The sequence below is a fragment of the Neovison vison genome, chromosome 3 (genome assembly GCF_020171115.1).
Source record: "Neovison vison isolate M4711 chromosome 3, ASM_NN_V1, whole genome shotgun sequence".
Taxonomy (NCBI): Eukaryota; Metazoa; Chordata; class Mammalia; order Carnivora; family Mustelidae; genus Neogale; species Neogale vison.
Window position 1 is genome coordinate 98,406,414 of NC_058093.1, and position 24,315 is coordinate 98,430,728.

General features: G+C 42.8%; 1 protein-coding gene across 1 annotated transcript in view; it reads left to right on the forward strand.

Annotated features, from left to right (window-relative positions):
- The window catches only part of NCKAP5 (NCK associated protein 5), a 962,745-nt gene that overhangs the window by 828,523 nt on the left and 109,907 nt on the right, over window positions 1-24,315 (forward strand). Inside the window, 2 exon segments of the mRNA XM_044242595.1 lie at window positions 15,060-15,161; window positions 20,168-20,356. Of these exon segments, the coding sequence (XP_044098530.1) occupies window positions 15,060-15,161; window positions 20,168-20,356 (291 nt within the window).

Here is a 24,315-nt window from a genome sequence, read left to right on the forward strand (position 1 = left end):
ACTATTCTCAGAGATTAATCAGGAAAGGTTATATGGGTAGAATTCTGAAGTCATCCTTTGCCATTTTATACAACTTCATTGATTGTCTGCCCAGGGTTTTTGCTAAGAACTGGTCCTCAATTCTGTGTCATGTTAGGGACCAGGAGTAGCAACAGCTAAAGTGTAAATGAATTTCAGGGCCAGGAAAATCAGGAGGTATAAGGAATTGGGAACTGCTAAAGAGTGAGACAGGAATGTCTGGTGGGTGGGCACAGAAATGAAAATTGGGAACTGCTAAAGAGTGAGACAGAATGTCTGGTGGGTGGGCATAGAAATGATAAGACACAGCTCTGCTTACTTCCACCTGAAGCCGTCTTGATGCCTCAGTGAAGGATTCCTCCCATTTTTCCTGTCCAGGTATGGGTTACCCTCCTGTGGAGACGATGGGAAAGGAAATAAACGCAAGCAGGAGCTTAGAACAAGCCACTCCTAGCATTCTGGTTAAAAAACAGCTAAGTCAGAATTGACAAAGCGGACTTCCTGGGAAGTATTTGCCTCCCTTTCCCTCAGCTGGACTCCCTGCTGTTGACACTGTCTGGAGCTTGGGGTCTCGTGCTGCAAATTATCATCACTTACATGCTGCCGGAAGGGTGGTTTTTCACGGGAAGTGATTCTCAGAGTTGGAAGCTGTTTCAGGACCTCGTTTTGATTTATAGTGTTAGATATGTATTTGGCAGTGTCACTAATTGAGGATAGACGAGAGGGAAATCAGGCTTTTCTAGTATTGAAAATTATGTTAAAATCCGAAAGTCTTCTCTCACCTCAGCAAGCTTAACAAAGGGAACATAACCAGATCTTTGTTTGCTTTGGAGGCATCTTTCTGAGTCTAATGATGATCAGATAAGGTAATTACCAGTGCTGACTTCCTGTCCAGTCACACAGGGGCTTAGAAGAGCCCTGTGCTTGACGTAATGCTATTCTGTCACCACTTCGAAATTCTTAATATCATTTTTTCACAGATGGCCCCCCGCACTGAGCAAATTATGTCACTGATTATAAAAATAGCTAACATTTATTGAGCACTTAATATGTCCCAAGCCTGTTCATGAATGAAATTCTTTTTTTTTTTTTTTAAGATTTTATTTATTTGACAGACAGAGATCACAAGTAGGCAGAAAGGCAGGCAGAGAGAGAGGGGGAAGCAGGCTTCCCACCAAGCAGAGAGCCCGATGTGGGACTCAATCCCAGGACCCTGAGATCATGACCTGAGCCGAAGGCAGTGGCTTAACCCACTGAGCCACCAGGCACCCCCGTGAATGGAATTTTTATCACAGTCTTATAATTCTGGAGTTCCTTCTGTTGAACATCAAATCTTCGATAAGGCCTTATGAGTTAATATTGTTGTTATTATCCATAAGGGAAGCCAGGCCTCAAAAGGTTCAGTAGCATGCCTTAAATCACACAAAGCCAGGATCTGAACCCAAGCAAGGTAACACCTAGGCCATGTGCCAGCCTGCCTCTTTGGTTATGGAGGTGAAAAATGGGGAGGGGAGCTAATTTGTAAAGCCAAACCCAGGATTTATCCAGAATGTTTAAAAGCTAGTTTTCTAATTACTAACCATTATTTTAAATACGTCAGCCAAAAAACAAACAAACAAACAAACAAACAAAAAAAAAAGAGCAAACCCAATAATAATAATAAGTCAACTAATCAAGGGTTTGGGCTCATTCGAGTCCACTTGGCTGAGGTGTTTGGGTAACTCAGTGAACATGGCCACAGCTTGTGGGTCCAGTCTCCACCCTAACCTAGAGCTTGATGACACACTGGACTAGGTGACATCTTCTGGGAGTCAACCATTGGCTCGCTGAATAAGTGACTCATGTATTACACTGAGACTATATTTTAATGTGCTCAAGTTGGAGGGCATCTTATTCTATTAGTTTTCAATCAATAGGAAAATATTTATGAAAAGAAATTTGCCATCCCACGTAAAACAGCTGAACAACAAAAAAAAATATATAAGGATTTGTAGGTAATAAATGTTTTGAAACCCTTAGGATTGTTAACATGGACACTGAAGGAGAAATATTTATAGTCTACAACTCAGTCTCAGGGAAAAATTTGTCTTTAAAACCAGCTGATTATTAACAAGTGTTCAAAGCAGACCCTTACTTTTATAATAATAATTATTTCTTGGATTCTCTCATCATTTCTTGAATGAGTGTAAGAGCAGTTTCTTTTCTCCATAATGCTTCTTTCTTTGTGATATTTATAGATCTGTAAACAATTCCTTTGAAAAGCAGGAACTCGGGGCACCTGGGAGGCTCGGTTGTTAAGTGTCTGCCTTGGTCTCAGGTCGTGATCCCAGTGTCCTGGGATCCCTGGGATTAAGCCCCATATCAAGCTCCCTGCTCAGTGGGGAGCCTTCTTCTCCCTCTCCAGCTCCCCTGTTCTTGTGTTCCTCTCTCACTATCTCTCTCTGTCATAAATAAATAAAATCTTAAAAAAACAAGAAAGAAAAGTAGGAACTCACTTTTTGTATTCTCTGAGGTTGAAAATGCTGTCCACAATCTAATATAAAAGGAAAGCTCAAGAAAAAGTACTTTGCATTCTTTAAGAAAGTTTCCATCAAAGCTGTTTATGAAAATTAATAAATCTGTAGGGATTTGAGAAGATGGGATAATTTTAGGATTATGGTAACCAGTGACTGTCTCAAAAGAAAATAGAGAGATTATGTTATTTGTATTTATGCATCAAATATCCATTTAATACTTTACAATTTCTACCCTGGGAGATTAGGAATTTCTCTTTCTACCTTCTTCCTCAGTGCCTGGTTCACAAATTCATAGCATTTACCAAACATGCTTGATTAGAACAAAGCGTTGTCTGAAGCAAAAAAATAAACAGTGGAAACACTGTTTTATGTCTTAAGGAGAACATGCCTTTTCCTGAATTCTCTGATGCAGTTGTAACTCCCTAATCAGTCATACAAATGTTTGCGATATCATATCCATGTACTTTTCTCTTGGATGTTACAGTTGAGTCTCGAGTTGCCTTTAGTGAGAGGATTTGCTGGAGAAAACCACGGAGCAGTTTGGACTTGAAAGTCTGGCATCACTCCTATTTCACATTCTGTTTTGAATAGCCTCTCCTAATATGTCTGGAAAAAAAAAATTAAACCACAAGATTGAAATCTAAATATAGAATATATTTAACAAACTAATAGAAAAATAAAAATAAATCCACTTGACTTGATAAATCCTACGTAATAGCTGGAAACTGCCATTTACCAAGGAATGATTTAGCTTTGTGAAATGTATTTTACAGCTAATCCTTTAATGTCTGTTTTACATATTACCTTTCCCACTGTTAATATTGAACAATATTGTAAGCTAGTAATTTTATGCCCTATATTTCAAATTGCTATTAGGAAGTCACATAAATAACAATTTTCAACCGCTTATTTATAATACCGTGAGGCATTTCTTACCATGGGGTAAAGTTACAGTAGATTGTAAAAACGGCTGTGGGGATAAAGCCACAGGGAAACCGTGATGTGGATCTGTGGCAACAAAGCCTATAAAGCAAACTGAAGTCATAAGTCTGAAGCCCTGAAAATGGGCCACTTTTTATTAACTCTCAAGTGGTAGTGAGAGTTGAGCATGAACCCACAGCCATGTTTGAGTATGTAACATATTATGTCCCCACAAATAGACAATGAACCTGGCCCCAGGAACTTGTCCTGTGAGAACCAGGACACCGACCTACAAAAAGCAGAGGGTGCTGAGCACAAAAGTCATTTTCACGGACATGGGATCCAGTTCCCCCCGCAGCACCCAAGCCGGGAAGCACCATGAGTGTGAATCCTGCAAACTATTAAGGTCTGACCAGTTCTGTCATCTCCCAAACTCTGAATTTCATTTATGCTCTGTTTTCTTTCAATAACATAAAGAGGCCCCCATCTTATAAGTAATTCTCAGTGATTTTTTTTCCTGTTGTTCTTATTCTCCAAAACACAGACAAGACATTGTCCCTTCCTTGGAGATTATCTTCTAGTGTTAAGCGTGTGTTCTTTGATTTTTGATGTCTTCTCATTGTAGTTGGGAGAACAGAGCAGGGCCCAGGTACGATTTCTTGCCAGCAGCCTGGAAAAACATATGAACCCCTCTGGTTCCCAGAGGGAGTCACTCTGTGTCTTCAGGATTAGCAATTAGAGACCTTCTGCAGTGCCAGCCACGATTTGCTCAGTGCTGGCATGCAGTGGTTAAGTGAAGATTCTAGATGGAACCCCCTTCCTCCCCAGCAAGGAAGAAGCACGCCTCAAAGGCACAGAAGCTGTGTGTGTCTCCACTGTGTCTGCATTTCCTCCCAGAGACCCTTTTAGCCTCTTCCTACAGACTTCACTTTGCTTGTTTGCATAGATAAGTGTCATGGAGCCCACAGCTAAGTTCAGTATTCTGAAAAAATGTATGTGTGTAGGGGGGAGGGGGCAAAGGGATGAAGGGAAAAGCATGTGTTTTGGAGAGAGTGATGAATTCAAGTCCTCACTCTGCTCCATACTGACCACTCACTATGTGACTTGTCCCAGGTCCCTTACTTGCTGAGGTGTCTCTCTCTCGCTGTTCCGCTCCTGAGTTCTTCTCTGGGGTCTTGTGCAATATTTGCAGAAGGATGTCACACTTTTTCATCTCTGGACCTTTGCATATGTTCTACCCAGAAGCCTCCCCCCCAACCTTTTTTTTCTTTCTTGGCTTCTTCACCTGAATCATCATTTCTTGTTTGTAAAATCTCGATTTCATCCTTGTTTCTCAGGAAAGACTCCCCAGGGCCCACGGCTGAGGTTTACGTGGCCCATGACATTGAGGGTGCCCGACAGCTGCTCTGCCTACAAGCGCCGCGGTGGCAGGGACTGTGTTCGCTCATCACTGTGCCCTCGATGAGACAGCACAGGGTAAAGAATAAGGTGCCGTCAGAGGACAGGCTCACAGTCTGAGTCCAAGTTCAAATCCCTGATGGAACAGCTCCTCACCTGCTCTTGTACTTGTGTTTTCTCATTCGAAAAATCAAAGTGATAATAGTTTCTAACTTGTTAGGTGATAATGAGGATTAAATAGGAAAAAAAAAATAGAAGCACTTAGTACAGCACCTGGCATGTGGTCTATAACTGTTTGTTGTTTTTCTTCTTAGTTTTATTTTCAGTTAGATCCAACTATACATACAGAATCGTGTTTTCCCAGAAAGATGTAGGACTCCAAGGAAGAAATAACAACATCACCAGTCCCAATAATAATAATGGTGAAATAATAATAATGATGAAAGTATATTTTTTAATAATGAATGATGTTTGAGTATCGTAAGTGAAGATACTACGTTGTATTTCAAGATACTTCCTTTTTGTAGTCTTACATGGCTTATCTGGCCTAATTAATTTATATTGTTATTTTTGTAAATTTTCTTTAAAGATTTATTTATTTTCATTTTAGAAAAAGAGATAGCAAGCATGAGCAGGGAGAGGGCAAAGGGGGAGGGAGAAAGAGAATCCTCAAGCAGGCTCCCTGCTGAGCACAGAGCTGGACTCAGGGCTCAATCCCAGGACCCTGAGACCATGACCTGAGCCAAAATCAAGAGTCAGACGCTTTATCCAGTGAGCCACACATGTGCCCCATTTTTGTAAATTTTTTATAACAATCATAAACCAGTTTTAATTACAGAAATTAAGGGAACGAAAAAAAAAAGAAATTGAGAGAATGAGCTCTGCACTCATACTACCTGGGACACTAGTTATGTGACCTAAGACAAGATTTTTAGCTTGTGTACCTCGGTTTCTTCACCTGTAAAATGGGATTGATAATGTCCTTCCTGTGGGTTATGATCAGCATTTGAAAGAACAGTATAGGGGCAAAGGGTGGCTCATTCAGTTAAGCATCTGCCTTTGTCACGGCTCATGATCCCAGGGTCCTGGGATCCAACCCTGCATTGGGCTCCCTGCTCAGCAGGGGAGCCTGCTTCTCCCTCTCTTCCCTGCTCATGCTCTCTCTTGCTATCTCTTTCTCTCTCAAATAAATAAAATCTTTTCAAAAATTCTAAAAAATAAATAAATAAAAGAATAACATATGTGAAACACATACGTGATGCTTAAGAGCTCAGTGAATGTCCACAGATACTAATGGGAGTGACCCAGATGATGAGCTGAACACTTGAGGCAGAAATAAACAACTCATCCTGCAAAAGAGATCAGTTCCCTTCCTTCAGGGGAGAAATAAACAGAATGTAAATGAGCAGAGTTTTCATTTCTAAAAACTAAGACAATAGCTTCTTGCACGCTTAGTGTGAGGATACATGATAGAAGATCCTGAGCAGAGACCTCACACGGTGCCTTCGTCCCCCACAGGGCAGGAGGTAATTCATTTCTTCTTAAGAATTGGTGTGTGAATGAGGCGCCTGGGTGGCTCAGTCGGTTAAGCATCTGCCTTCAGCTCAGGTCATGATCTCAGGGTCGTGGGATCGAGGTGCTCCTTCTCGGATCTGGCTCTCAGCTCAGCAGGAAGTTTGCTTCTCCCTCTTGCTCTCCCTCTATGCTCCTTTGCTCTCTCAAATATAAATAAAAGCTTAAAAAAAAAAAAAAGGAGGGGTATATGGGATTACAGGTACCATCAGCATAATTTCCAACAGGTTTGGTAAAAATAGCAGGCCAGGTTTTCTCCCCGCTCATTTCTTTAGTTTCATGAAATCAGATGAAAATTTTGAACACCCCTCCTCCACCCAGGTAAAAAGCAAAAACTTTGGTAATCCAGGAGCCTTTTCAAAAATAAAGCTTGATTAAAAATGTAAAATGCAGTGTAGATAATTTTACAAAACAGCAGGGGCAATTGGAAAGCACTTATTAAAGTACCTGTTAAAGTAATTAGTGATAAAAATGGAAGTTTCCCGGCACTTCTGTATCTCTTAGATCCCAGAATAGGCTCAGGCTGTGCTGAATCACTTCCTCTCTCAGATCCGAGTCAAGAAAGAAGACAAAAGGGAAGCTTTGTGAGTTTTAGGATTATTCATAGGCAAGCAAGTGTGACTCAGTCTGGCTCCTCACTTGCCCACAGGTGACCTCCTGCTGAAACCCTAACCCTCCATCCTGCCTTCCCACATTCTGCCACTTTTCTGTTATATAGTAAGTGTTTCTGGTTCTTTTTTGTTGTTGTTTTGTGTAGAGAGACCAAGAGATTTGGAAGCTGGAGAGCGAGAGCTAAGGCCCTGTGTGTGAACATTTATTACACAGAACATTATCGTATTCATATTTAACCCTGTGACCAGGCTGACACCCACCCCACCCTCACTTCTGCCTCCATATCACCTTCCTCTACCGCGATCTCCTTTGCATAGTCTGCCTTAAAAAATTCATCTGTTTTTTGTTTTTTATTTTTTTCCTTTTGTCTCGCCGGTGTGTTTGGGCTCCTTGTTGATATTTAGTAGCCTCCACTAATGAGCTTCCTTAAGTCTATTCATAGTTCATAGTCAAGACTCTGTACACAGTAGATGCTTCATAAATGCTTCCTGTGGAACTAATTAGAGTGGAGGCCCCCAAGGGCAAAGTCTACTGTGTTTTCATCCCCATCCATCTTCCTGCTGATCCTCACCTTATGGGTCCTCAGGGCACCGTTAATGGACTTTCAGAAGACAGGACAGATCTGAGATAGTCCAGTCATCAGTTTAAGCCGCAGAGGTGCCCCAGTGAACTTCCTAGTCTCCGAACCAGACACTCCCTCAGGCAGCCGCTGGGTAATCAGGTTGTCATGGTAGCAGGGACCCTCGAAGATGGTTTTTAATATAGCTGTGGAATAATTGTTTCAAAAGCATCTTATGACCTTGGGTCCCAGAGAAGGAGAAAAGAGGACGTAGAACCATGTCATCTGCAGGGGCACCCTCTCAAGAGTGAGACAGACTGTACTCAGGGCACCTAAAGATTGATATGCAAGGCAAGTCTAAAAGTTGTCAGGAAAAATAATATTTTCAGCAAGAATTGTTGTATATGGTTAAAAAAAAAACAGCTATAAAAATTTCACACTCTGAAGTGAGATCAAATCTTGGTGAACATATTTTTTAAAGAGCTTCCAGGAGAACATTCGAAAGGCATACTCTGTTGCATCAGCAGGACGGCTGAAGGCAGATATTATGTTTTATCTTTGTCTCCCAAAATAGAAATAATGGCATAATTAATTAAACATCAGCTTTTATCTGAAAAGATTTTGTCCTTGGCTCAAATTTTTGTAAATCTAAGAAATGATCATTTAATACTCAGTTATATAATATGCCATTATGTAATATTCAGTTTTATAATAAATTCTTAATGGAACAGAATGAAACCTGTGAAATGTGAACCAGGGGCTCTCCTGATGGGATTTGCGAGGGCTGATGAAAATCACATTTCCTGGGGGTGCCTGGATGGCTCAGTCAGTTGGGTGACTGACTTTGGGTTTTAGCTCAGGTCATGATCTTGGGGGTAGTGAGATTGGGCCCCCTGTAGAGCTCTGCACTCAGTGTGGAGTCTGCTTGTCCCTCTCCTTCCCCTTGTGCCCCTCTCCTGCTCCTGTGCTTTCTCTCTCAGATAAATAAATGAAAGAAAGAAAGGGGTAAAGAAAGGAAGGAAGGAAGGAAGGAAGGAAACAGAGAAAGAAGGAAGGAAGGGAGGAAGGAAGGAAGGAATTACATTTTCACATTTCTGGGGAACCAGGATGGTGCAGTCAGTTAAGCTTCTGCTGTTGGTTTTGGCTCAGGTCATGAGCTCAGGGTCGTGAGATCGAGCCCCGTGTCACCTCATGTGGGGAGTATGCTTAGATTCTCTCTCTCTGTTCCTCCCCCCACCTCTCAAGTAAATAAATAAAATCTTTTTCAAAAATCACACTTCTTGAATATGGCAAAAGTGTAAGTCTAGTTTGTGCATGAGGTGAAACTTTGGGGATTTTTGGATAATTATCTGGTGAGTAAAACTTCCAAAGAAAAATTATCCTAATCAAGCTGCACATCATTGAGGAGATTTCCTTGAACTTCTTTCCGGAATCTTCAAAAGCACGAAAATTGCTTTGTTATCCAACAGAAGGAACTAAGCTTATCCACTTGATTATGTCTAATTCAGAGCCATATTTAGAACATGTCTTTTAAACATATACCAAATCTACCACCTGTGTTTTCTGCCCTGTAACAGAGGATCCCAGAAAGGTGGTGAACTCACAGGAAATCGTCTGAAGTTAGCAGTATCAAAAGATGCTCCAAGGATTTCATAGTAGCACACTCCAGACTTGCTTTCCTTGTGGTGGGATTAAAGGAGATGAAACAGACGGCCCAAGGGCCAGCCTGGGGCTGAGTTGAGGGAGCAGGATGGGGCTCTAGGATGCTTCCTGGAAGCTGTGAGTTGAGATCAGCTCTTCAAAGTGGAGAGAGGGTGATCTGCAAACAAAGCTGAAGCTGAAGAAGCCGTGAGTTCTTCCTTCAAGATATCAGTCCTGGGCCCAGGTGAGGGTGAACCCTAAAATAAGGCTACATCCAAATGGGCAGCCAGCCAAGACAGTGAGAGCAGCAGCACCCAGCACAGGAGGGGGGAGGGGAGACGAGGGGATGCCCTGATATCCCATCTCCTGGGTCGAGGATGCTGAACAGTTCAAGATACCAGTGGTAACCAGGCAGATTTTGAGAAATTCCTCCATCCTTCTACGAAATATCCTACCATGAACTTTTGAGGGTAGAAAATGCCTTCAAATGAGTGGAGCATATTGTGAACAGAGGTGTGATCACTGAAGGTTTAGCAGTAATTCATGTGGCAATAACAGATCTTCTCACTTAATAAATAAAACAGGAATTCAAGAACTGTGGGCATAGACGCCATCCCCTTTAACTGGGAGACTTGTTTGACAAAGAGAAAGAAGTAAATCTGAAGAATATACCAGAGGCCGTGGGTAGAATTCAGGATATGCATATTGTAGTATCTACCAAGGTTAAGTAAATCAAGGGGATTGAGGCAGATCGGATTAAAAACACTGATTCACGTCTACCTCTGCTGCTGAACTTAAATTACTCATGTTGGTAGATCCCATTAATCAGATAGATGCCACATTCACGCCCATAACTTCTCTTTTGTACAGATATTTGGATTTTAATAGTTAGAGGGAAGAATAATTATATGCACGATGATGGTCCTAGATTAATTCTCTCACCAAATCTGACTCAAAGAGAAGGCAGCAAAGTCCTTTCCTCTTTGCCTCTTACGCTGAGTTAATAACTTCTGAGATCCTGGCATGAAAAAAATCTGCATGTTCCTTTTCAAACTTCAGGAAGTACATCAGTAAATGAAAATGCTGCTCGTCACCTTTTTTTCAGTGGATTTTTCCATCCTGGTTTCCCATGCTGCCCAAATTTCTCCAATAAAGATCAACTTTTTACCATCACCTTGTGTCCCTGACTCAGGATTCACTGTCTTCCTGGCCTTAGCTATCAGGGCCTTAATGTTAAGACCTCATTTCCATACTGAGCAAAAACCCAGAGGCAGAATTCTATTATATGCAAGGAGACTTCACTGAGCTCCCGCAGAACAGCAGCTCTGTGAGTGAGGAGAGAAGCAGGCAATGGGAAAGTGGCCCTCCAGCCCAGCTCCGAAGGCTCAAGGGTGCCATGCGCTCCAGTCCCCGTGGCCATCATGAACGGGAGAGCTGCTCTTCCAGAAGGTGCTGCTCTGAAGGGGCCGCTCCATCTTCATCCCACCCGAGAGAGAACGGCCAGTCCTGCGTGCAGTCTGTCCAGGGGGATGTTTCTCTGCTTTAAATTGCAGATTCAGAACTGTGTGGAGAACATCTCAGGGGCAGACCCAAGGCAGGGGAACCCACTAAATCGTACCGACCCAGGGTGGTTCTGGCCCTCACTGCCCTCACACTGCTGGGCCCCCAGAGCCGGGTTTGGTAGCTCCCCCTGGCACAGAGTGTGTTCGGGCTGTGGATGGCAACACACTGTGGCACACCACACAGACCCCCCCCCCAACCACGCCTGCAGAGTGACTGTAAGGACGCCTTTTCCCTGGGAAGCTGAATGTCTCTCAGTGTGAGAAGTCATCTTGGTCCGCTGACATAAACAAATATACACGTGTGAATATGTGTGTGAATGCATATATATATATAGTGCGTATGTGTGTGTGTGAGTGTGGGTGTGTTGACTGAGGGAGTGAGTGGCTACCCTGTCTGCTACAGAGTGCTTATCTCAGGAGAAGGGCCGTCTCAGCTGAGCTAATATGAATCATGATAACAAACCCCCACATGAATAATGGCTCAAACCCAGTGCACATTGATTTCTTTCTCATGGAAAGTCCAAACACGTTATCTCTGATCCACAGGTAGCATCCTTTCCATTGGCAATTTGGGAACCCAAACCCCTTCTACCCAGTGGCTCTATCTTTAACACGTGGTTTGCAAAGGTTGCTCTGCTCAGTTGGCTGCATCAAGCCAGTGAGAGCAGAAAGAGCATGGCACCCTCATGCTTAAGATGGTCCTGGGCCGAGAGAGACATCGCTTTTGCCCACACTCCACTGTCTAGAACTAACCATGTCACACGACCACACCAGCTGCAAAGCAGGCTGGGTAATGCAGTCCAGCTGTACACCCAGAGAGAAGGGGGAATCCATTCCATGAATACAGGGCTTGTCCTGCATTCCCACAGAGCCGATCACGTTGTTAGGAAAGTGGACCCTATGCATGGGAGCAATTCATCAGTCACACCCCTCAGGTACAAGCAGAATGAACCAGGGATCTATCATCTGGCTGGGTGTGGAAGCCGGTAGGGCCTAGAGATGAAGGGCGGTCTTAGGGAAAGGCTTTTAACGCAATCCTGCACGATGAGCAGGGCTTAGGTGGGTGGGCAGGAGCAGGGAGAGTGTACCATGTGAAAATGGACAAAAGCATCAGCTCAGAAGTGAGAGGGACTCATTCGGGAGACAATGAAACCAGCCTGCCAGGAAGGGAGGGGTAGACTCTTCTCATCAAAGAGCCCATTTGAGCGAAGAGATCTCACTGACCTCTGCTTAGGAAATGTGTGAGGCCGGGAGTCGTGATTTCTAAGACCGAGTGGAATCTCCGCTACGGAGATAACATAAGAGGCGATGTGAGGTCAATTTCAAACCTATACTGAATAATCTGGCTACCTTTCATGTCTAAATGTTAAAAAAAAAAATCATGTCTCAATCCAAGATTCCTCTAGCTTTTCAGGTTAAAAATTCGGAGTATGAATTATTTCAGGTAAGAGGTGTTATCCAGATGGACACTGATAGTGACCATGAATTGTAGGTAGATATGTGCTGAGAATTTTCCCCTTAAGGAGGTAGACTTCTTTCAAGAGGTCACGGCCTTATCCTGTCAGTTTTACTCTTTCTGACAATAGCTTTACTTGAATTCCCCATGTATACATTCTACGTACTTTGCATCAAGCCCTTTATTAAGCACAGATAACATCAGAGGACCAGTTTGAAAAGGGATGTGCTTATTCTCTTGCACACCCCGTAGGTGTGTGTCTGTTGGAATATATTTATTATACTATAACTATACCTATATATGTGTGAAAATATAAGCCTTTCATAAAAATTCTTATTTTAAGGTGGTGTAACACCACCAGCAAAAAGGAAGTGGAACATCTCTGAGCTTGCGAGCTTTCATGGTTATTTAAAGCAAGTGGTGTGGAAGGATGATATTTACCTACCATTTTCTTGCCTGTGGCCGCAACACAGAAATAGATTTTGTTTTCTAAGTCATTTTGTATTTGCCTTACATATGCGGAAACTGTAACAACAGAGGATTCATGTGTGCCTTAGCATTCAAGAAATTGCCTACCATCGACTCTCAGTTTTGACAAGTAATTGGTGTAAGGCTCTGTGAATGTCAGTGTACTATCTTACCTATTCCTGTTCCTGACTATGGCAACTCCTCTCCCTACCTGTGGGATAGGTTAAGGATCCACTCTCAGCCCTCTGTCACCAGCAAGGAATCTGAGGCAGATTCAGTTACATTCCCAAGACCTGGTAACACTCGTGCCTTAGAGAGCTGGAGCTAATGTCTCCTGGCCCCTTGAGCCAGGACCTGTCCCATCTCCCACATAATGTTACTGACTTCAACTGAGGGGAACTGAGCGTTTGGCTATACATTGCTGAAATATAACATCATCTAGGAGGATACATTTAAACATACATATATTCATGCAGAAAGCAAAGGATGACATCATATATTTGATGAGTGAAAAGCAACCATGAACCAAATTACCTCAGATGTCTAATCGAGAAGGACTCTTCCCTAAAATCACATGACATACCACTCAAATTCATCATTTCTTTTCTTCAATGTCATTTCCTATAACTTCTTGGACTGTTTGCATATTGATAAGTGTTTCCTTAGGTCTCAGAACATTATCATTCTTTTGGCACTCTCTCAAACTTTAAAACCTATGTGTGGGTGAGAAAAATATAACGACATCTTCCCTTTAGAAACTACAATACTACTCACTGAGTATTCCCCACTGTGATTGTTGTCCCCAGGAGATTCAGTTTCTAGAGGGAGCTTGGGGTAAGGATTCTAAAAATCATGTAGAAACAATATCCTGATTCTAGTTACCTATCGATGTCTTAGCTCTGCTGGAGAAATTAGAACTTTCAAAATAACAGGCAACCAGGTTACGATTTAGGCCCATTTTGGTGAAAGTACTCTGCAAACACAGATTGAGGGAAGTCCAAGTATGGGTCTGAAGCAAATAGTGGCTTAGAGCTTCACTTGGAAGGAGGAGGATGAGCCATAGCAGAAAACAATGCCTTTGCTCCTGCAGAGGGAGGCAACACAGTCCTACCTCAGCGCCCTCCCTCGCTCGGCCGCTGAAGGCATGTCTGTCAAGTGACCATCCAAGCGAGTACACAGGGCTCTCATGCAAGTTCAGGCTATAGGGAGTTCAATGGAGAATGTAGCTAATGTGCCTCGTGTCAGCAGAGTTTATGGTCTCTGCTGACAACATGGTGCATCTGCGAGGACAGAGGGACCCGTGGGGCCACCCCTGTACTCCAAGAGGATCCTAACATTAATTAGTGGCGCAGCAACTGAGACGTTTCCTGGATCGACATCAGTATGCAGCAGGGCCTTTCCAGGAAGAGAAAGGACCAGTAAAACTTTGCAGAGGTCAGGGAGGCACGCTTAGCTACATTATTTACTTACCCAATTCGATTTTTTAGTGTCTGAAGTCACAAAAGTTGTAACCAAGACAAACCAGGCTACCAGTACCATTTTAAAATGTCATCAGGCTAGCAGAAACATTAGACATAAATCAGGAGTTTTATTGTATTTGCAATTAAACAGATCAAATTTAATGTCCACAGAAAAGCTTTAAGTAATTAGTATGAAGATTAATATAGTGAAATGTCCCTGGTTTAGCAGGCCTCCCAAGCAAAGCCGAAATAAAGAATTGGGTATATAATCAAATAGCATGTGAATATTAATGCACAAAATCCTCCAAGTCCCCAGATCCCAGATGCAATTATTTTCTATTCACATTAATTGTTCCTAACAGATGACATTAATGACTTTGAGTTAAAATGTGTCCAAGGGAAGATTTTACAAGATCAATGCTATTTAGAAATAAGGTCACTTTTATAATTATTTGCTCAGATTTTAACCACTGCTCAACGTAATAAGGTTAACATGGTGATTGTTTTCTAATGTGGATATCAAAAGTTAATTTTCATACCAGCCAATAAGTGTATTGGATGATTTATGTCTTTCCTGCTACTTATTTTCCACCTACAACTTACTTTTTCCTACTACTTATTTTCCAGCACAGACTGACAAACTGTGAGAGGGTGATTATTATTTATAAGCTTGAGTTCACGCACGCGCGCGTGTGTGTGTGTGTGTGTGTGTGTGTGTGTGTGTTGCCAATAAACTAGAATAAACTTTTTGGAGTTAGGCTATGTATTATCTAATCTAGAAACGTCAACTCCTTTGAGATTTAGCTGTCCAAGGCAGAATTTTGAAATAAACAATGAAGTCATCGCTGTGCCATGTTTCTGCTTGTTTCCACCTAGAAACTTCACTCACGTATCTTAGATCTTTCATCCGGAGATTTGCTTTCAGACATGGAAAGAAGCCGAAGTCTGACGCAGTCACGGACTGATGTTGAGATGCATGTGAGTCTCCCTCCTGCCTTCAGATCACTTGTTTAGGTTATTTTCCTTCCATCAAATATGATGTCACAAGTGAACCATAAAGCACATCCTTGAAGCGTTGTCAGGCAGATAAAAATACCTCCCTTTCTTGTGTTCTCTGAAATTCAATATCATGTCCCCCAGCTGATAGAGTAAGCAGAAAGTGTCACTCCCAGCAAAAATATCATAAATCTTTGCTTTGTCCCCAAGATACCTTTTTGGGTATTGATTACATCTCAAAGTCTCTGAGAAATGGTCAAGGAGCTTTTTATTAAAGCCCATGTCCTATATTATTCATCCTACTTTTATGATATATTATGTATGAACTTTTAAAAATTCATGGGCTGTACATTTTTTTCCTTTTGCTAGGGTTAGCTTTGTGCTTATTTGGCAAAACTTCAAGCAGCGTGGCTTTTAACTCTCATCGACATAAAGCAAGTAACTTGGAAAATACAAGAGCCAAATAAATGTGTAATGAAAAACATTAGGCCTAAAACAATGACGGATGAACATCTGTGGATAATTGGCTTTTGATTTTACTGTACAATTTTATCAGTGTAGATAGGATATTTTGTATCAAAGGTAAATATTCTCAATTTAGATTGGAATTAAATTTCAATGGAATGCTGTCATTTTAAACATTCATGAAGACCATAATGGCATCCAATCTATCATAGGGCCTTAAGGTCAGGAATTTTTTAAGTGTGCAGTATTTACCCAAGAAACTTTTGCCATCATTCTCTCTGTCCCTCTCCTTTTTTAAACTGAAATTGTGGATTTTGTATTGCATTTCTCAATAAGGATGTTAAAGCCTATGAGTCACCCAAGGTAGTGATCTAAAACACACAATGAGAAAAGTACATTTCAAGTAGTGCACACAGGGGGTATTTTGCCGGTGAATTCCACGTAGTAAGGATAATGTCACAATGGAATCCACTAACCATTTTCTTGGGCAGAGAATAAGTTTAATAATAATCATTATCTGTCACAAATTAGAACTCTTCCCAGTTGGGTGCTTGGTGGTCAGTGTTCGTCCAGTTCTGCTTGTTGTGAAGGCCTCATCTGTGCTATGGCAGCGGGGCTAGAACCTGGGCCCAATATTAGAATGTTGTACTGGCTGGGGGACCTTACATAAGATCTTAGTGCCTCCGTGCCTCAATTTCCCCATCTGAAGAACGAGCATAATGATACTTCTTTTCTGTTTCTGAAAATTGTGTTGAGGATGACATGACATAACCCATAAAATGCTAGTCCCCCAATGCCCACTAACAACACTGGGGCAATAATAAGATCTCTGCTGTTTAGTCCTCTTCCGTTCTTCTTCACACTTGGTACGGTGCCTCAGCCACATAACACCACAGCAGAGATGGGGAATGACACCAGACAGGTATCTGCTAGCATGTCTCTACAGAAATTCGCATCAGGACTTCCAGAAACAAAGCGCACCTGCACTTGTGGCTGTTGCTCAGCCCTGTTCTGTTCTGGTGTGTGAGGCATCAGACAACACTGGTACAGTAAGAAGAACAATATGGCATCTCTTAGGGAGACTGTAAACTTAGGATTTACTTTGAGAGTCAAGACACATGTATCTTAACAAAAGTCAATAGTAGCAACACCTGGATGTTACCAAGCTTTACTATATGCCAGGGGCTGTTCACATTCACAGTGATCTTAAGTAGTCAGTGCTTTCCTCATCTCCATTTACAAAGAAAAAAATTAAGGCAAGGAAGGGTTAAGTAACTTCCCCAAAGTCAAGGAGTTAGCAAGTGGAAGAGCCAGGATTTCAGCCTGGTACATGGCTTTAAAGTTCAAGCTCTCAGCCACAGAACAGTTAGCTCTTTGCTGGAGTAGATAATCCTGCTTAATAATATTGTGCTGATGAAGGAAACTGCAGGAAAAAGGAGCTCGCGTTGCAACCGTGATGTCTGAGATCCTGGATCCCTTATTAAATTCAAACGCTGATTATTTAAGGTAGGGAAAATATAATGCCTTAGTAGGGAGGACTGGCCCTCTTCTTTTCTTTTAAGATTTTATTTTTTTTAATAGAGACAGAGAGTTACTGGGTATGTCCAGAAGCAGGAGGACAGACAGAGGGAGAGGAAGAAGCAGACTTCCTGCTGAGCTGGAAGTCCAACGTAGGGCTCTGTCCCAGGATCCTGGATGAGCTGAGCTGAAGGCAGATGCTTAACCAGCCAAACCACCCAGGTGACCCTGGCCCTCTTCTTTGCAAGAAATTAGCCTATAATTGCCCCAACACACACACTCTTTCACTCACACACACACACACACACACACTCTCCCCAGTGCATGGCCCAGGGGTAGGCTTTGGACATCCCCTTCATCCTGCTCCACACAGTCCCAATCAGGCTGTGAGGTGACACAACTCACTACCAAATAACCCACATAGGAGGTAGACCTCTCTCACAGCTTCCCCTGGGGGCTTTCTACTCAAAGTCCTGGACCAGCAGCATCAAAACACCTGGGAATGTCCCCAAAATATGACACATCTGTTTCAACTTCAGCATGGCTGAATCAGAATCTGCGTTTAGCAAGATCTCAGATGTTATGTGTGCACAGTGAAGTACAAGAAGCCTGCACGTCCCTGCTTACTAAATCAACCCCATCTTCCTCTACACGACAGTGATGGGCCTTCCCCACTTCCCCAAAGTATCCTCATCCCATCCGGGCGGCTCACATTCACAGTCAAGAAGAGGCAGCTGTTCCGTGCAATATGTGCCCTCCTTAATACCCACGACCAGGCTCACCCAGCCCCTCTCCCCATTCCCCTTCAAAGCCCTCAGTTTGTTTCTCAGAGTAGTATTGCATGGAACACTGGTTGTGGTGCATAAACAAGAGTTTTTGAACACTGAAAAAAAAAATATTAAATTAAATTTAAAAAAAAAAAAAAGCCGCAGCAGTTCCTTCTTTTGCCAGCTCTGAGGTCAAATTTCCTGTCCTCGGAATCCAGCATCATCCCAGAGGTACACACGTGGACAACAACTGGACAAGGATGCTTATGTGTAGAAAGAGGCCTGGGAATTGAGTTGAGTTGTAAGAACAGATAACATGTTGAGAGGTGGAGTGGGAAGGAACAGGTGGGGGAAGAGAGAGGGAAATCACATAAGCTTCAATACTTTGGGGAAAGGTGGAGCACGAGCTGTAACCAGAAGCCTTGCAGAGCATGAAAAGAGAGAGTATTTTCTGGAAAAGTTTAGATCTGGATGGCCTCTCAGGACACAGACACAATCTCTCTCTGGAGAACAGACCTCCCTGTCTGAGCAGAGGCAGTCCTAAAGGGAAGCACCACCTCAGTTAATCAAACAACGAAAAAGGCGAGAGGTTTGGGGATGGCGGAAATGGAAAGCACCCAAGCAGAAGTGAAGTGTGATGTGTCACTTCAGAAAACGGGTTCGGGTGTGGGGGGGTGGGGGCTGACGTGTCAGTGTCAGGCACCACGGCTTGTAGGCATCTGTCACGAGACAAATACAAACTCCCCTTAACTAAGCCACATGCACCAATAAATGAGGTCATCAATCAACAGATATTGCTGAATGCTCAATTTTAAGAGAAATTTCTTTTTTCAGTGCTATTCAGAGCCGGATTTTTAGCGGTTGGGGAAGAGAGTAGTAAAATTCCTTGGCATTCTTAGATCACTTAAAGGGATTGTTTTGCAGCAAAAATGAAGTATTGGTAGCAGGCAGATGCCTGATACGAAAATCTAACTTCATGAAGCATTATAGATATTGATTAGAGGGGAAATTAAACATAGCCTCTGTACTTACATGGGAGGTTAGCATGTCTCCTGAGTACTCCCAGGATAGCACACTTTGCCTTCCTTGAACAGGTGTTTGGTCACTGTCAGCTGGAATTGCATTTGGAGAACAGTGATAAGTACTCAGGTACTAAACGCACCAGTAAAATGTCAATAAATTGCATAAGTAAGAAGCTTTGCCATTCTGCAAATGACACGAAGACAGATGGTTCCCCATCAAAGAGTCTCTGAGACAAGCTTTATATAGATAGGAGACTGGAGTGAGGCTGTAAGGAGAGACTTTGTTCTTGTGATCAGGATGCTAAATTAATTTAGCTTGGCCAACTCTTGGAGCTTCATCTGTTACATTAGGAGCTGAGAAGGTGGCTGTCAAGATGTGCTGGGATGTTTACAACTTTGTCGCCTGTGCCTCTACCCCCTAGAGTTCTAACCTCCTGGATCTTTTGTGCGGAATCCAGATCTACTCAATGTGACCGTTTTTATCATTTGGACAGCCAGCTGATAAGAAAAGTTCTACAGCCTTTACCATAGAACCTCATGATTCCTTACTGGTGCTCCACTGCACATGGCTTCTGGGCATTTGAGTCCTGATTTGGAATGATGCTGTCAGAGCCATAGGGGACCCTGGGAGTAATCTGGTAGAGCTGTTACCCCCGCTCCCCGCCACCGCAAAGGAAGACCCTGATGTCCATGGAAGTTAAATGCATTCTTTGCTCAATATGTCATACCAGTAGCAGTGTGATGTCCAGGTCTAGTGCTCATGCTCTTGAACCTACAGCCAAAGATGTTACTCTTGTCTTTATGCTTCTGGACCATTAGTCTTGTCTTGATATTGATCTGATTTTTTTGACCAATATGCCTGGTTAAAGTGGGAAGTTTCCACTGTGGTAATTCTGCCTAATGGTGAAGGCAGCTCACCTACTTAGACCTGGTCCTGTGCTATATGCTTCCGACCTGGAGCCCCATTTGGTCTTTGCAGTAACCCCATAAGGTAGTCAGTATTATCATTATTCACTTTTTTTAAAAAGTGTAGCTCTAAGGGATTAAATAATTCCTCCTAGTGTGTTAGTAAGAGGCAGAGCCAAGATCGGAACCCCTAGTCTGTCTGACCCAAAAGCTTTGCTTCTCACCACTGGGCTACCTTCGCTCTAATATGGACTTGGTATCTGCTGTCCCCAAAGCAAAGCCCTCACTCAGAGCTCTCCTGCTTTTTTAGGAATGTCAGCTGAGTGCAAAATCAGGAGTCCCTGCTTTGAAATGCCCTGGTTTGGGGATTGTCATCCCTGGTCGTCTCTGTCCTCGAAACAGCTGCAGCAGCAGTGAGCTGTCTCTTTCAAGCACATGCAGCGAGTACTCCAGTGGCTCCTCCCACACGTGGCACGACGGGAAGAACCTCAGGAAAAGGGTAAGGCCTCCTTTCAAGGCACCTGAGCATCAGAGCGAGCCAGAAAAGAATCCTCTTCCAGTCACAAGGTGGAAGGTGGGTGGGGGGCTCAAAAAAGAATGCCCATTTGCCGAGAACCTGTTCATTCACTCCCCACACAACTAGACACGGGGATCTCATTTCCTCCTTTATATGGGAGAGGAAGCCGGTTCAAAAAGGTTAAATCGCCTGCCACAAGTCACACAGCAAGTGAGGAGTGGAGGGATGATTTGACCCAGATGACTTGGATGGCATGGGAGGGAGTTTGAGGGAGGAAGAATTTTCCTTCTGTGCTTTGCTGGAGCCCACCAACCTCCTAGATTTATGTCAAGTTGGAACCTAGAGCCCCGGCCTAATGGAACTGACTACACTTCAGACCAACTCAGACATTTCCAATTAGTTTTATGGACACCCTCTATCACTGTGACGCTCAGAGAGACTTGTTAATGTCCGCCGCAAATGAGAGCGAGCGAGGCCACTTGCCAAGCCAACCCAGACGGAGCATCCCTTGAGAACTCAAAGAGAATCCCCCCACCAGACAATAGGGAGGGTGGTGCATCAACTCAGAATAAATGACCAAAACTTTTGAAAGTATCATTGGCTTTGTCGGAATTTACTACTCAAGCATAGCATGTATTATATTGACCTCCTCTACTCAATTTTATAGCCTCATAAAACACTAATTGACTATAAATTGGAGGGTGGTATGGCAGAGAGAGAAAGTACCGTGGCAGGTGACAGGGACCATGGCTTCCGGGTTATTAACTAAGTCCTGCCGCTCCACGGCTCCCATCTGTAAAGGGGACCCGCACAACCGTAGGTTCCTTCAGGCTCTGAACAAACATCTTTGGACACTGGGGAAAGCCAAGTGTTTGGAATAGCTATCTTTGCAGCTTCCTGATGTTGAAGAAAAGCAGAGTACACAAGCATGGAAACCCTGAATCAGAAGGTTTGGAGGTCATTTTTCTATCATTCATGTAAACTCCATTTACGATTTGGAAGCATAGAAACCAGGAGGACTCTGTAACTGGCAGAAAAGAGTAGTGACAGAGTAGCTTTGTTATACTCTGAGCCAGAACTTGGAAAAAAAATTTTGAACTTGAATTCCGAACTTATTCCTTTGGACTCAGCCTCCTGATACAAAGTATGTATATTATTAGAGTTGTTCCTTCTGAGCAGATGTTCGAAGTTCTGAATAATGTTTGCTGGGTCCTGGCCCTTGACACACTGGGAAGCCCAGTCAGGGATGTTCCCAGTCTTTGTGATTGTAACTGGCTTCACGGCCACTGCTCTCCTCTCTTGGCACCCCCTGACCCCTGCTCCTTCTCGGAGCCTTTATCTTGTGTTTCTTTGCCTTGCTTTGACTTTCTTTTCTTTCTTTCTTTCTTTCTTTTTTTTTTTCTTAAATTTTCCTAATTTGAATAATCCTTGATCTTAAAAGGAAACCTCTTCCCTGAAAACAAGAAATTAAGTTTTTATGCACTTTATGCACACTCAGGTGACCGTGATCTCGAGATGTCATAGGGAAAAGTCCTAGTTCTCAAGGACCCAGCAAACTGGATCCACTCCCATAGAGGCATTTACATTTATATTATTTCAGGAACATCTACAGTGCTCACCATGTACCACATACTTATTTAGTACTCACTTACATAATAAACTCATAGAATATGAACTTGAAGGGGACTACTATCTTAACTTACAGAATAATAAATATATGACCAATGGTTCTTCTATAATTCACAAGTATTTTTTTTTAATATTGTTCTGTATGGAAACAGAAAGGAAGCCTGCAGGAGATACATTAGGCTGCCCTACTTGGAGGAATCTGGGTCTAAGTCACAAGTACTTACCTGACCCACGCAGCCTTGAAAGTATTTCACAAGTATTAGCTCATTCAGTACTCTTAAGAACCTAGTTAAATAGATTCCCCTATTCCCCTATTATACAGATGAGAAAATGGAGGTGCTAAGAACTAAGTAGCCAGCCAAAGATCTCATAGCTGGTAAGTAGCAGAGCTGCTTAGTTGGTTCAAGAATCACCCTCGCCATTCTGCTCTGGTGGCTTTGTTAAATCCGCCATGTTTGGGATGGATTTGTTATCTTAAGACAAAGAATGTCCTTTAAAACAAAAACAAATAAACAAACAACCAAAAAACTATGTAGAACTGTTGTTGACCAGTCCAGAAATAAGAAAGGACTTTGGGCATCAAACCCAGGCCACTGCTTTCCCAGGAGCACCCTTCAGCTAATTTTACCACTCCCCAGAATAGCCATTTTCCAAGCAAAGCCTGAAGCTGCCTATGGAAATGCCGGCTCCTGCCGCCATCTCTCCTACAGGGGAATGCATGCTTTTTTTTTTTTTCAATTTTCCAGAGTGTTCCAAACTTTTCTCAGGTTATTAAATACCATAACATCCTGTGGAAAACTGATTGAGGAATGTGACTAATCTCACAGGATGGAGAGCCCTGGGAGGTTTGCAGCCACTGGCCCTAGGATGAATCAGACCACAGTGGGGACGGGCTGTGAAGAGGCAGCAGGAGGCAGAGTGAGCACATCTTCCACGGGTTGAACAAATCTGCCTTTTTCAAGCTCTTTCAGGGTACTTTTGCTGGCTCCTCTTCTTATTGTGAATGTGCCTCTCAGGATCATGAAAATTCTTAGAAATCCTAACAATGGCAGCCTGCCCACATTGGTCCTTAATACCCAGACTCACTAACAGGATTTCTCCTGATGTCCAAAGAAGTTTTTAATGGTATAAACGAAAAGGAGAGGAAAGGAGAAGCATCACCAAACAACATTTATCCACAGCAACTTCTGACCCTGGAGAATTTTCTGAAGAAAATATATCATTTGACTTAAAAACAATAAACATAAATAAAAAAACAAATTAACACCATATGTTCTTGCTGACAGCAAGCGTCATTTTAACGGAAATGTCTTAGATGCAAACAGATGTTCACCACTTACCAAAAAACCAAGGCTCCAATGTAAGTTTCTGATACTTTTCAACCTCTGCATAGGAGCACATGATCTGTGCTCAGTTATGGGACAGGGCAGCCGGTGTAGAGATGCCAAAGGGGGATGTGCTCTTAGCCAGGATGGGCACAGAGCACACATCTGAAACCCACCAGATTCACTCACCCAAGTTCTTCACCATTAATCATATAGCCTTTAAAAAAAAAAAAAAGAAGAAGAAGAAGAAGATGACTGAGGTCAGTGCCCAAATCCCACTGATTTCCCAAAGTCTTAGTCTGTGATTAACCTCTGCGGGTTCCATTTAGGAGAGGGGTGTGAGGATAACCTACGATCTCTATTATGACATTGAATAATATAGAGGAAAGAGTGGAGGTTGAGTTTGGCTCCAGTAACCTGGCAATGCCTATAGTCATGCAGGCTCCAGAGCCAACCTGCTGCCTGGTGCAAAACGCCACACCACCACTTTGTAGCTGAGTCATAGGAAGAACCTGGGAAACCAGGGCAGAAAGCATTGTTCCAACTCTTCCTTAACTGTGCGATCTCCAACAGACTAACCATGCTGCCTCTCAGTTTCCTCCCTAGTAAAACAGGGTTGATAATGTCTTCCTCACGGTGTTGTTCTGAATATTAAATCAAAGCCCTATTCCAGTGGTTGCTATGCAGCAGATGCTTGGGAAATGCTAGCTTTCTCCTTTTGCCCCACCACTTCTTATTAGCAGTACTATGAAAAAGAGGAAGGTCTTTGCAGGTTATAATGCTTTTTCTGTGTCGTTTTCTTGGTCAAAACTAGCCCTGGTATTTGGAATGGTATGAGGAACAGGAAATTGACCTTTCTTGGTAGGTGAATCATTACCATAGGGTTCTAACAGCTAAGGAACGTCCCACTGTTAGATACTTATGTAAGTGTCTCACAGATGTTCCCCTTCGACCAAATAAAATCCTGAAGTCACAGAAGTATCGAAC